General features: G+C 35.9%; 1 protein-coding gene across 4 annotated transcripts in view; it reads right to left on the minus strand.

Moving 5' to 3' along the window:
* Positions 1-14,138, minus strand: part of Ca-beta (Calcium channel protein beta subunit) — a 295,614-nt gene that overhangs the window by 87,555 nt on the left and 193,921 nt on the right. For all 4 annotated transcript variants that reach the window (XM_089096699.1, XM_089096702.1, XM_089096700.1 and 1 more), the window contains one exon: positions 11,974-12,353. In XM_089096699.1, coding sequence (XP_088952825.1) covers positions 11,974-12,353 — 380 coding nt within the window. The remainder of the gene's footprint in view (positions 1-11,973; positions 12,354-14,138) is intronic.

A 14,138-nucleotide genomic window follows, 5' to 3' on the forward strand; every position in this document is an offset into this window, starting at 1 on the left:
GCAGTTGAAAATTTGGAACGGAAGCTAGACTGATTAGGATAAATCAACGAATCAACAGGATTAATCCTAAAAAAAGGGAGAAGTAAATCGAAAGATAATTCTCTCGAGCACTTTGGATATAACTGGGAGAAGTGAGATTGGACGATAATTAGTTATCTCAGACGGATCGCCTTTTTTAATGAATCGGGATAGCTGATTTAAATATTTCTGGGAAGACTCCATTGGTCATAGACAGATTTGCTATGTGCACAATGGGTTCACAAACATAGGAAGATGCGGTCCTAAGAAGCTTATTACTTATGCCAAAGAAGTCAGGTGTACTACTATTAGAGAGAGATTTGATAACTTGAAGCACCTCTTTACTATCAGTTGGAGTGAAAAATATGGATCTGGCATTCTTGCTAGGGTGTACTGACTTGGAGGGGGAACAGGAGTTAGCATTTGGAATATTGGTGAAATAATCATTAAAAGCATCTGGTACTGAAATTGGGTCAATTAATCTGCCACTGATGTCCTTAAGGTTAATGGGTATAGATCTTGAATTACTTTTTTTGAAAGAATTTCATTTATTGTGAACCAATTTTTTTGCAAGTTCCCTTTGCAGTGAGATATTTTTGAATAATAATAATATTTTTTGCTTCCCGGACGAGTTTGGTATAGAAGTTTTTGTATTTTTTATAATTAGTTAGGTCCATAATGCTGCTGGTTTTGCAAGCTAACTTATAGATAGATGGATAGATAGATAGATAGATATTTATTGCAACAAAAGCCTTATCGGGCCATGGCAAAATAACAAAACAAAAATAAATACAAAAAAAAACACACAATAAATTACTCACAATTCATCAAAAAAGTTTCTCTATGTGCCATACCCACTCTTACAAATTTACCCAACCTTCTAAAATCATCAAAATTTCTACTTTTTAAAATTTTTTGAATCCATTCCACCCCTCCAAAATCTGTTGAAATCACATCCCTCCTCAAATTTCTTAACTCCTGGCATGTACCCATAAAATGGATAAGATCTTCCTCCTCTCCACACATAGGACACTGGTAAGGACCATTTTTAATCCTATAATTCCCAATATATTTCCTCCTTTCTCCAATACCGAAAAAATTACCACGAACCGAAATTACCCATCTTAAATCCTCACTACTCATCCCCGCTTTAAAGTAAACTTCCTCCCCCCAAACCTCCTTTGCCAGCCCATACAGCCCCAGGGACGCCGAGGATGATTTCTGATTCTGCCACCTTTGAATTTCCTTCTCTATTAGTCTATCCTTTACTTTTTTGCAACTAGCCCCACTTCCACACCTAGCCCCTTGCCCTCATTCTAACACTCACTAAAACCTCATCTATCAATAGTCTCTTTAACCCGGTTTGACCAAGAACTTTTCCTGCCATCTACTAGCATCTCCGCATATGCATTCTTTACTAGCCTCCTACTAGGCAGATTTATAATCCTTTCCCAATAATTTACTATCGGCACTAACCTTCCCACCCTTAATGATAAAAAACCTAAATCACCTTTTAATACTACATGATTAAACTTATCACTAACCCCCATTAACCGCTTAAATTACATCAACTGTAGCCGGTCTACCTTATCATCCTTCTCCATACCCTAAACCTCTACTGCAAAAGACATTACGGAAGCTAGCTTAGTCTGGAATATCCTTTTCTGAAGCCTAAGGTCTGTCAGTCTTACTTTCAAAACACTACTCTTTAAAACTAACCATATAGCCCTAAGACCTTTACTAGCTAAATAATCAATTTGCCCTTTCCACCTACCATTTGAAGTAAACTTGCATCCTAAATAAACAAAATCTTCAACTAGTTTAAGCACTTCTTCTCCTACACTAAACCTTTCCTCTATATTTCCATGTTGTCGAAATACCATAACTACTAACTTTGTGACATTTAGGACCAAACGCTTCTCATTTAGGTATAAGGACACCATTCCTAGCAGTTTTTGAGGGTCAGGCCCATCTTTAGCCACCAATACTATATCATCCGCAAATAACAGAGCAAACACCTGCATTGCAGACAGATTTAGAGTTGGGGCTCCCTGCCCTAGCATATAATCTTCTATATCATTAAGATACAGGGAAAACAACCTAGGTGAAATTGTACAACCTTGTTTAACCTCTTACCTACTGACAATTGCCCTAGAGTAAGAATTTCCTACCTTAAATACCATTCTAACAACCAAATACATTTTAACAACCAATCCTACAAAACGTCTCGGCAGCCCTAACTTTATAAGTCCTTCTACTAACAAATCTCGTGAAACTTCATCGAATGCACCTCGCAGGTCCAAAAAAGCTACGTATAGCCTACCATCCCTTTTCCTCATATACTTCCTAATAAGCCCATACAAAATAAATATCTGATCTACCCCACTATAATCCTCTCGAAACCCTGCCTGAATTTCTATTAACTTATTTGATTCTTTAAGCCAACTATCTAATCTAGCCAACTAACACTTTACAAAATAATTTACTAAGGCTATTTCCTAAACGAATCCCTCTGTAATTCTTATGCAATGCTTGGTCTCCCTTTTTAAAAAGTGGTAAAACTATTGAAATATTCCACTGTTGAGGCCAAACCAACTTGCTAAGGACACTTGAAAATAACATTGATAACAAAGGCAACAAATATACCCTAGACCACTTCCAGAGCCTTGTTGGGATGCCATAAACTCCTGGTGCTGAGGTCCCTCTCATCTTCTTTAGCGAATTCCATATTTCCTCACCTGTGAAAGGCTGCAGTAGTTTGTAATCTTCTTCCTTTAGAGGGAATTCCACAAGGTTTTCCCCGACCACCCACCGACTCAGGCTATCCGTTTCCTCTCTTTTTGTCATCATGCTTTCGAAGAATTCTGGCCAACTTTCCGCCGGCGGGATACTCGTCTTGTCAGAAGCGTTTATAACCGATTTTTTTATTATTTTCCAAAACTCATTCTTGTTACTATTCCTAAATTCCCTTTTCATTCTCTCTGCTTCCTCCTCTTGAAATTTATACTTCTTCACTTTTAACAGTTTCTTATACTCTTCTCTTCGGCTTTTATACATATTATAAAGATATTCCCTCTCCTCATATGAACATTGTCTCAGTAGCTCCAATGTTTGCACCAACTCTGATTTTTTCTCTACGCATTCACCATCAAAAAAACCATTTAACTTCCGTGGTTGTTTCTGAGCTGTAATAACACCTACTTCATACAAACTATCAATTAATACCTTTAATGACTCTTCTATTTTTCCATCATTTGCCAATATTTCTCCCTTCTCTAGTCCTGCCTGAAATTCATCTCCTAACAGCTTAACCTTAACCTTCTCTTCTTCCTGTGATTCTAGCCTCAATGGATCTCTAACTTCTAATACTTCTTCTAATACCTTGCTCCTAAAACCCCCCAATGACCTTTTTAATGCCCTCTTTTTTAACACTTTCAAAGACAACCTAATCGGCAGGTGATCAGAACCCAAAACCGGGACCACCCCTAAACAAGCTCAATCCGGCCAAAGAGACTTATTTACAACTATATAATCTACTACACTTGGATACTTCCCAAAAAAACAAGTAAACTCTCCCCGCTCTTTATCCTCCCCAAACTCTCCTCGCTCTATATAGGTCGTTTTTACGGTATGAAGAGATTAACAGGCTATTGGACATCCAGGGGCGTATATGGGTAGTTTTTCGGTTTGATTTACGGACTGGAAAGGTTGAACTGATAAGATCACTCGGTCCCTGTGTAAAACCATTTGTGGCTGAATTAACATCCTGAGAATCCAAAACCCTGTACCAGTCAAAGGATTTCAAAAGATCCATGAACCGGTTCATATTCACAAAATTATATATTCTATTAGCCGTAGGGGTATTAGTTCTAGAGGGTTGAGTATATGGGAGGGAGTGTAGGGAGAGATAGATCGGAAAGTGGTCTGACACGTCAGAGAATAGTATTATGGAGGACAGGTGGTTTTCTAGGGAAGTGGATACAAAAATGTTATCAATTAGAGTAGCCGTAGACCTCATAGAATCAACTCTAGTAGGAAAAAGGATTGTTGGAAGAAGGCCGCTTGAGGTAAATGTTTCAAAGAAGTTATCACAATCATTATTATTGCTAACATTTAGTAAATTACAATTGAAGTCCCCAAAAACTATTGCCTGTTTGATGACTAGAAAAGTCATCAAACAGATTACAAAAGAAAGGTGTCGGAAATGAGGGTGGTTTATAAAACATTGAAAAAATAAAAGAATTGTCGTCATCACTTATGTCTACAATTATTGAATAAATGCATCTATTATTTATAGGCTGCGAGAATAAGGATTCACTGTGTAATAGCCTGGTGAATTTTAGACTTGACCGGATGTAAAGAAAAATGCCACCAGATGACTTGGTTAATTTTCTTTCAATATGAATAGCTTGGAAGCCAGGGAGGGAAAATTCGTTAGTATCATCAATTTCTGAAAGCCACGTCTCCGTTATTCCAATTACGTCGAAAGGGCAGTAACCGTTATTTAAAATTAAATCTTTAAAATTAGTCCACTTATCTCGTATGCTTCTGATGTTAAAACAAATTACATTAAGTTTGGTCTTTTCCATTAGCTTAGGTTTTACATTTTTTACAAAATCAAAAGTGTCGAGATATTCACAGTTAATTTGGTTTAATGGGTCATCAGGATTAGCTGAGGGGCTAGTAGATAAATTATATCAATCATTATAATAGTTAAAAGCAATATTTTTGCACAGTGATAAATTCGTGAGAAATGTAAAATCTTACTTAATACACATTCAAATATCAACTGTGATCTAAGTTTCTTTCTTAGATTTCTTGCCTTTGACTAGAACAGTGGTATCGATTTGATTTGCAGTTGACTCAACAGGCTTAACTAGCTTCGATGTGGAATCTATGTCCTTTTTGATGGAAGATAGTTGAGCTATAGCTGTTTGTAAGATGTCATCACCTAGGAGTTTAGTGATAGCTTTCTTCTTGAGAATATTTTTGGTTTCCTCAGGCTCATTACTAACCTCAATTAAGTGTCTGACTGTGATATAAGTTGCAAGTCTTTACCATTCTTGGCAACTTTCGGATGAATCTTTTCGAGGTCAGGATGTTGGAGTAAACTTACGTACGAACATTGTCTGCCTCTTTAGGAAATGATAGTGTATTTGCATCTTCTACAACAACTGTTGCTTGGCTTCTAGTGGGCCGATGGGGTGTGGGTTGCCGAGGGATTCTTGCAGCTACAACTGAGTAGGGTAGGTTCATTTTATCCGATGTTCAAAGGATTACGACTCGCTTTTGGTGAGCCAGGCAAGATTGTTTTTGGAGGGTTGTGTGTCCCTTACGTTTACAATTTCTGCAGAAAGGGTCTGACTCAGGGCATTCACTAATTGCGTGGCCTGTTTTCCCACACTTAAGGCAAGACGGATGGGACTGTTTGCAGTGATTTTGCTGTTGCCGTGGGCCAGACAAGTGGAGCATTGTAGGGGCTTAGGTTTATAAATATTATAAAAAAGGGACATACCGTACAAGAATGTTTCTCTGTTTACCTCAACTTTGCAGGAATTGAGGATTGAACGGCTTGGGTGAAGGACTCCTTCTTTGTTTAAACTTAGCCTTATTGTAGTTGAAGGATTTATGAGAAGGCCTGAAGAATCTATTAGTTCAGTTTGTATTTCCTCCACTTTTACACTGGTATCAACACCATAAAGCACATACTTGTGTAACTTTTCCACATCTTTTTTTGTGGCAAAAATTTTCGAGCCATCAAGAATTATTTCTTTGGATTTTGACAGGACATGGTCTGCCGCCTGAGAAGACGTAAAGTAAATATCAATAGACTCGTCCTGCTTGAAAACAAGTTCAAAATTTACCTTGGCGATCAGAAAGACAGCTTTCCTAATTTGCATTATTCGAAGGGTTGGCCATTGGTTTTCTTGATTGAGACAGTATAATAATTGGGGTAATTTGTAGTACTAGTTTCTGGCACACTTGAAGGGAGGGGTTGCACAATCACTGGCGAATGAGTTTCCTCTTTTTGCCAGGCGTCTCCCCTCTTTCATTAGAGTTAGTTGCGGCTAAGGCCTGAATTCCTGGAAAGTGGATAACTGTTTTGGACCGCGTCGTTGGGGGGGGGGGGGTTCTAGAAAGAGTTTTAGAAGAAGGTTGGAAGGGCGACTGGCCAAGGGTTTCAGTGGGAGTATCCTTCTCGGGTGGTAGCCTTAGGGGCTGCTTTTTTCCCGACATTTAGTCTGACGAGACACTACAGATTCACGAACTGTTAATCAGTCTTAATTCAAGGTTACTTGACCAAAAGTAAATATTCAGGTATGGAACTAAATTATTCACTATGATAAATAATACCTTACTTTGTACGAAGTGAACAATCCCTCACAATTATATCCGCAAGTTAATTGCGCAATCTAACACAGTACAGTACAAAAGATAATCTCATTAGGTTCCTAAGTTAGTTCTTTTAGTTCAGATACTAAACTCATACTGATATATACAAAAAAAAAAAAAAAAAAAAAAAAAAATATATATATATATATATATATATATATATATATATATATATATATATATATATATATATATATATATATATATATATATATATATATGCATATGCATATATATATATATATATATATGTAACACTTAAACCGCAAACAAAGATCGCAAAAGTCAAAAACTCACAGACGAATATATAAGACTGGAAATTCCGAAATTCATGTCAGGTGCCAACTGGCTTTGTTTGCATGTGAAACCAGAAATTAATACAAAATGTACAAAATTTATTTATGTTGACAAGCTGATTTCATAGATGTATGACAGGTTGATTGACATTAGTTTACAGTTTAATAGATTAGCCATATTGTAACTATAGTACTATTGAGGAATTGAGGAGATTTCAAGGCATTTATTACTAAGATCTAACCTATATTCACACATAATAATGAAAGTCATCATAGACGGGGATTGAAAGAAAACGCAGTAACCACGCTGTGTAAAAAATGGTGAATGATTTATGTAGACGTTCACTATTTGGTAGCGAATCAATTGTAACAAGGTTAGTGTTTTCTATATACTGCCATTAACTTCAGTAGAAGAAAAAGTAAGAGTTGTTTCCACATTTGACTCGTGAATTAGTTAAGCACGTTTTCGTTTTACGATACGAGACTAACTTTACTATCTGAATTTATTCAGTACAACAAAGATAAATGATAAAAATCTTCATGGTGCTTCAAGGTTATTTATTCAGAACACACAAGAATTTTAATCTGTATATCTGTAAAAACAGTTCTTATACCGGTTTCATAATTTGATGGCAGAATGCATTGGACTTATAGAATTTAGGCTATAAATTTGCACATTAGGGGGGGGGGGGTTACGTATTTGGACAGTGTGAAGTTTTAAACAATTCTTACTTCATAATATGCAGAATAATTATAGCTAACACATTTTGCATGTAAACCCGCTATACTTCACCCCCGTGTTTTTTCCGTGTTTTTATCTTTTTTTTACTCTTTTTTTTAGAACAAATTTGTCAATTTCGTCAATTAATGGCACCTTTGTAACATTCCCCTCCCCCCCAAGATTGTGCTCATTGATGCCCTTGTCACATTGCCCCCCCCCCCCAAGACTTTGCTCTAGATTCGTCCCTGCACTTGAGTGTGTTCTGAATAATTAGCAACTACCATTCTCAAGAGCCATCGATGGCGCACAGGGCGTCAACAATTACCAATATTCAAGGCCGTATCCATGGAAGGGGGTTGCAGAGTTGCCCCCCCTCCCGAATTTTCGCTTGACTCATAAAAACGTAACAAAAATAAACTTTTGATGCGTGTTTAAAGATTTTTGTAGCCCCCTTCTACTCCATCACCCCCCCCCCCCCAAAAAAAAATGCGCTGTTACGTACCAACACTACAGTCACTTGACCTTTTTTACAGGGAAAGATAGAAAGTCTGTTGCCTAGCCTTACGGCAGCTAGGATCGAACTCTGAGCACCGTATTGCCAAGCTACAAAAAAAATGATATTTTTAAAATCTTTCAGCGTTTGCTCTTTCGATATGTTTACTGAAAAAGGTGTTTATTTTAGCCTAGTAATTAATATCGGCACTAAACTCGAATTTTGTTTATTTTTCTCAAGCTGAAACTTGAGCATGACTAAGGTATGAGGAGGAATGGTTCAGCATTCCTGGAACATTTCTTTTGCCAAGAAATTCTCTCCATACATTCTGTGCCTTTTAAATTGTGCTGTGATAATGTATACAATAAATAAATTGAGTTGTTAATTTTATACTGATTGTTCTTTAAGTAAATGTATTAATTTTTTTAAGTGTGTTTTTGCAAAATCAAGTGATAGTGCAAAGATTTTACAAATATTATAGGGATACATAATACAATTATGATTTAGAATTTACAGTTATAATTCTTGAGATTAATTGTCCAATTTTCAAGATTGAATTTAAAAAACCTTTTCCAAGCAAAAAAGATTTGAAGATTTTCTTTTAATATTATGATATCGGAAGAAGAAAAGTATAACGATTATACAACAATAAAACTTTAAACAGACAGGAATTACTATGAATTAATAATTAAAACCTAAATCAAACAGAAATTAAAATAAATAACCAAGTCAAACTTGATATGAACGGAAGTTGTCCACAAATAAGAGTGTAGCTACCGCCTCGCTTAACACTATAAAGGCTAGACTGTCATTTGTGCTTTACTGGAAATGATTATTATTCGAAAGTTTTTTTTCGTAAGACCAATAACAACAACAACAAAAATATCCCAACACTAATCAAGTTTGTAACTAAGAACTACCACAAATACTGGTGAGGCCACCGCTCCCTCAAACTCTCTAAACGTTCTTAGTTTCATTTGAGCTTTATTAAAGACAAGATGTATTTCAAACATTGAATTTATTATTTGTCACTACCCCTCATTTTTGAGAGAAACAATATTTTTTTTATACTTTTATTCATTTTTGTTTTAGTTTTAATTAAATTTCCAAAAATTAAAATTTTCAGTTATCTTGTTACCAAAATGAACAGTTAACCTTGATTTTCGTTTGCAAAATAGTGGTGATCCCTGCACCTGAGATCTGTGTTCCAGATAGTTAAACTCCTAAATAGTGTCAATTGTTAGCACAGCCATTGCAAGAAGTCCATTGCATTGTTAGCACAGCCATTACAAGACGCACCTCCGAATTGTTGAGACTTTCTATCTTATATGTGTAAGTAAGAAACTCCCCTTTCGATATTTCTCAGGAAATTCCCAAATACCAATGAACTTTGTCGAAGTGCCAAAATAAACAGTGAAACTTGATTTTCGTTTGCAAAATAGTGGGGATCCCTGTAACTGAAATTTGTCTTCCAGTTAGCTAAACTCCTAAATAGCGCCAATTTTTAGCACAGCCATTGGGTGATTTTGAGGAGGGGGCTAAATTTTGCCCATTCATATAAATTTTATTCGAGAAAGAAATTTTCTAGTGAAAGAAAATTTTATTCTTAAAATTGTTTATTTATGTGTGTTTATCAAGTGACTTTTTATTTAGTTTCAGTAAAAATTTTCTCCAAGAATGACAGATTCTTAACAAAAAAAAAAGAGCGAATACGTCAACCAGGGTTTCTTTGATGTTTTGAAACTTATTTGAACGTCGAGTTTATACTTTTAGTTTTTTTTTAGGGAAGCATTTTTTTGTTTGTATTAACACAACAATGTGTCAGAATACCTTTAATGAAAAAATATAATTCTATCAATAAAATGTCGCACTTGCAACACTGATTATCACCCTAGATTCAAATGGTATTAATTCTATCGAGAAAATATCGCACTTGCAACACTGATTATCACCCAAGATTCAAATGGTATTAATTCTATCGAGAAAATGTTGCACTTGCAACACTGATTATCAACCTAGATTCAAATGGTATTACAGGCCCATTCTATTGGATCTGTAATAACGGGCCCAAGTTTACCTCCTATCCAAGTGAAAACAACCATTTGTTCAACAAAAAGGTGGATTTCTCCATCCTGTTCTTCTCTGGTAAAAGGGAGAGTTGAACTAGAGCTCTTCGTCAAGTTCACAGTTGAAGTTATCAAGTATTTTGAAATAGGTTGCATAGGTTGCATCAAGACGCTGGGTAATTGTAGATAAGTATTTGAAGTTATCAAGTATTTTGCAATAGGTTGCATTAAGACGCTGGACAATTGTAGACAGAGAAAAACCAAGACATATAGTCCAAGTAATTGAGAGGCAAATGTTTAAATTCCGTTGATTTTGAATTGAAGTTATCAAGTATTTTGAAATAGGTTGCATAGGTTGGATCAAGACGCTGGGTAATTGTAGACAAGTATTTGAAGTTATCAAGTATTTTGCAATAGGTTGCATCAAGACGCTGGACAATTGTAGACAGAGAAAAACCAAGACATATAGTCCAAGTAATTGAGAGGCAAATGTTTAAATTCCGTTGATTTTGAATTGAAGTTATCAAGTATTTTGCAATAGGTTGCATAGGTTGGATCAAGACGCTGGGTAATTGTAGACAGAGAAAAGCCAAGACAGATAGTCCAAGTAATTGAGAGGCTAATGTTTAAATGGTTGGGGCATGGGTAAATGGCAGGAGTATGCATGACTCTCTTATTGGACACATACTTGTCAGGTTAGTTTTTGAAAAGGCATGCCTGCCTAGAGTCTTAGGCATACTGATCAAGAATTCAAAAATTGACATAAGACCGTTAGATTGCCTGTAATGAGAGGCAAACAAGGCACAGCCGCCTATGGTCTTAAGAAGGCTGACCAAGAAATTAAAATTGACAGTTTATAATTATATAAACTGTGGTCAAGTTCAACAAGAGATGGATTAGAGGAGTATGGAAACAAAAACATACTTTCACTGAACAAATCAAGAACGAAAACACATGTTCACGTTGATGGATGACTCCCATACAGCTCGTATCCTTAAGAAAAGAAAAAACAAATTTCCATCATGTAGGCTATTACGTCGTCTAAAGAAATATAATATCCATTTAATTTGATATTATACCGAGATTTGTTCCACGTCTTGGGGTAGATAGTTGATAGATAGACATACTGGGGTAGGATCGGTGCTTTATCTTTCTTCTTCTTATTTTCATTTCTATGTTAGTGTCATTTTTGACAGTGTTATTTCGCAATTTTTCAAATCGATAAAAATGAAATGGCATTTTGTAAAAGTATAAATTTCAATGGAAAATCTTATTGCTAGTCCTAGGAATTTTGATGGATTATTCCATGTTTTTTTTATTCTGATAATGCTTTTTATGTTTAATTCTGATACTTCTCGTAATCGTAAAATTTGGTTTTTTCTTGCTGGTAAACTTATTACACTGATCTTGATTTCGAAGGAAACTACTTATTAGAAACCCAAATACTTCATCAGACCCTCGTTATTCAATGGATGCCTGCTAACGGGGTATCGATTTTTTGACAACCTTATCTTAAATGAGTGTCTCCTTTGGTGATTTTAAATATTATTCTAAGACTAAATTAAAATTACGAGGAGGGAATTTTGAGTGATAATGAACATGGCAATTAGCACCGCAAGATCTAAACAAATATTACGTATGTTTAAGACAACCTGAAGCAGAAAATCACTTTTGTGCAGTTTCATCCGCCTGTAACAGTAGGATTGTTCGATGGGGAGTAGTGTACGTGACTAAGTTCTCGTATACAATCAAATAAGAAAAAGTTCGCTGTAGGTTGAAAGCAGAGGATGCAAAAATACTAATTACAATCTTGGCTAATGGTGAACGAAATAGGACTCTCTACAAACTGGCTAAAAATTGAGCTGTCTCAGGTCTCGTGTAAATCGGCGATCGAAAAACTCCTATAGGTCCAGCCGAAACTATGAAAGAACGGTATTTTTTAAATTTATACACACGCTCATGGTTAAAGAATGTTGAAAAATTTACCTGAAGAGTGCGGGCAAGCTCAAATATCCTTTCAATTTCAGCCTGTACTTCAGCAATACAGGATGATCTTGACGCAGTTCTTTCCATTAATGCCCTTTTATTTGGGTTATTTAATAAAGAACGTTTTGCTAGTGAAATATCAGCACTCACACGGGTAATAATCACTTTACCTTCAAACCTATGCTTTAAAAAATCAAACAAAGCTTTTTGCATCATATCTGTCACTTCATAGCCTTTCAGGGAAGGTCCAACTAATACCACAGGGCGCATGCTTGGAACAACGTCGTATGGAGGTAAGATTTCTTGCTTTTTGAAAAAAGTCTTTTTCTTTTCTTTAGATTTTCCAAATTTGCCGTTTCCTACAGAGTCGGAATCGTCACCTGAAAACGAAAATTCAGTTATAAACGTTTCAAGACCTATTCCCAATTCTCATTGGGAATTGGAAAAAAGCCAAATTAAAACAAAAATATTAAGTGATTAGTCAAAGAAAATTAAAAAAGTATTAGCACTTATAGCTATTTTCTGATTTTCAATCCAACATTTTTGAACACTGACTACGAGAAGGTAATAATTTCTAAGAAATGGTCCCAACTAAAATTAATCTTCCCATATGGAATCTGAGGCACAGCATTATTCTATGTTCAGCAGGAATGGAACCCAAACAGAACATACAGAAATACATAAAACTGGAGTCTATGGTTTAATGAACATGTCATCTTTTTCTTTGTTTTTCGTTCTATTTAAAGATTAAATAAAAAAACAAGTTTTTTTAACTGAAAGTAAGGAGCGATATTAAAACTTAAAAAGAACAGAAATTATTCCGTATGTGAAAGGGGCTGTCCCCTCCTCAACGCCTTGCTCTTTACGCGAAAGTTTTTTATTGTTTAAAAAAATAGAGTTGTGAGGAAGTCAAACTTCAGCGCAAAGAGCAAGGCGTTGAGGAGGGGACCCACCCTTTCATATACGGAATAATTTCTGTTCGTTTTAAGTTTTAATGTCGCTCTTTACTTTCAGTTAAAAAAACTTGTTTTTTTATCTAATTTTTGAACGTTTTTGAATGAATGCAGGTTTTGATCTTGGCTCACAGTACATGAATAATTAAAACAAAAATTTCATATTAATTTACTTTTATTTGGTTAAATGGCTTTCTCGAAACTTGTTTCATTTTATTCACGAACGTTTTTATTAGTAATAAATATACGTAACTTACGAATTAATTTATGTAACTAAATTCTATATTCATATATTTTCGATACGTACATTAGGGGGCTCAACTCCTATTCAGGGCTACGCTGATTAGGTCAAAGTTCACATTTTGTTACAGTTCTTCAAAACTGAATGCTTAATTACTAACGCTATTAATTAGAAAGGATGGATAACCTTAAAGTACTAAGACATCTCTGGCTTAAAGAGTGAGACATTGACTAGGGGTTGAACCCAATCTTATATGTAATCTTTTCTGTTCGTTTAAAGTTTCGATGTTGCTGCTGTTGCAGTTGAAAAACTTGTTTTTTTTATATTTAATTTCTGATCTTTTTTTAAATAATGCTGGAAAGTCCGGCGTCCCCTTCATAGCAATGTCCCTTCCCCTTGAAAACTTCCTTCATGGAAAGATCCTCCTACACAACCCCCGACCCCAGGCACGTACGCAGGAATTTGTTTCGGGGGGGGGGGGCAATTTGTTTCGGGGGGCCAAATCCTTCAAACCCATTATTCTGTGAGAAAAATCAGAAAATTATGGGAAAATGAAAAAAATCGTGAGATTTCGGGGGGGGGGCCCGGGGGCCCCCCTGCGTACGTCCCTTCCCGACTCCCCTCCCACTACCGGGAAAAATCTCTCCTGAAAACGTCTGTACTGTATACTTCCCAATAACCAATACTATATGTTAACATTGGGTAAAGTTCATAACTTTCAGCCCTCCTCCCGGGAACTTCGGGGGATTAAGTCATCTAAAAAGACATACTTATACTATCTTCGAACATGCTGAACAAAATGGCTATCTCAAAATTTTGATCAGGTGACTGTGGGAAAACAATGAGCGTGGGAGGGGGCCTAGTTGCCCTCCATTTTTTTTTGTCACTTGAAAAGGGCACTAGAACTTTTAATTTCCATTCCAATGAGCCCTCCCACGATATTCTAGGACCAGTGGGTCGATACGAACCCC

Source organism: Artemia sp. Qi Xiang Cuo, chromosome 11 (assembly GCF_049724085.1).
Source record: "Artemia sp. Qi Xiang Cuo chromosome 11, ASM4972408v1, whole genome shotgun sequence".
In the NCBI taxonomy this organism is placed as follows: Eukaryota; Metazoa; Arthropoda; class Branchiopoda; order Anostraca; family Artemiidae; genus Artemia; species Artemia sp. Qi Xiang Cuo.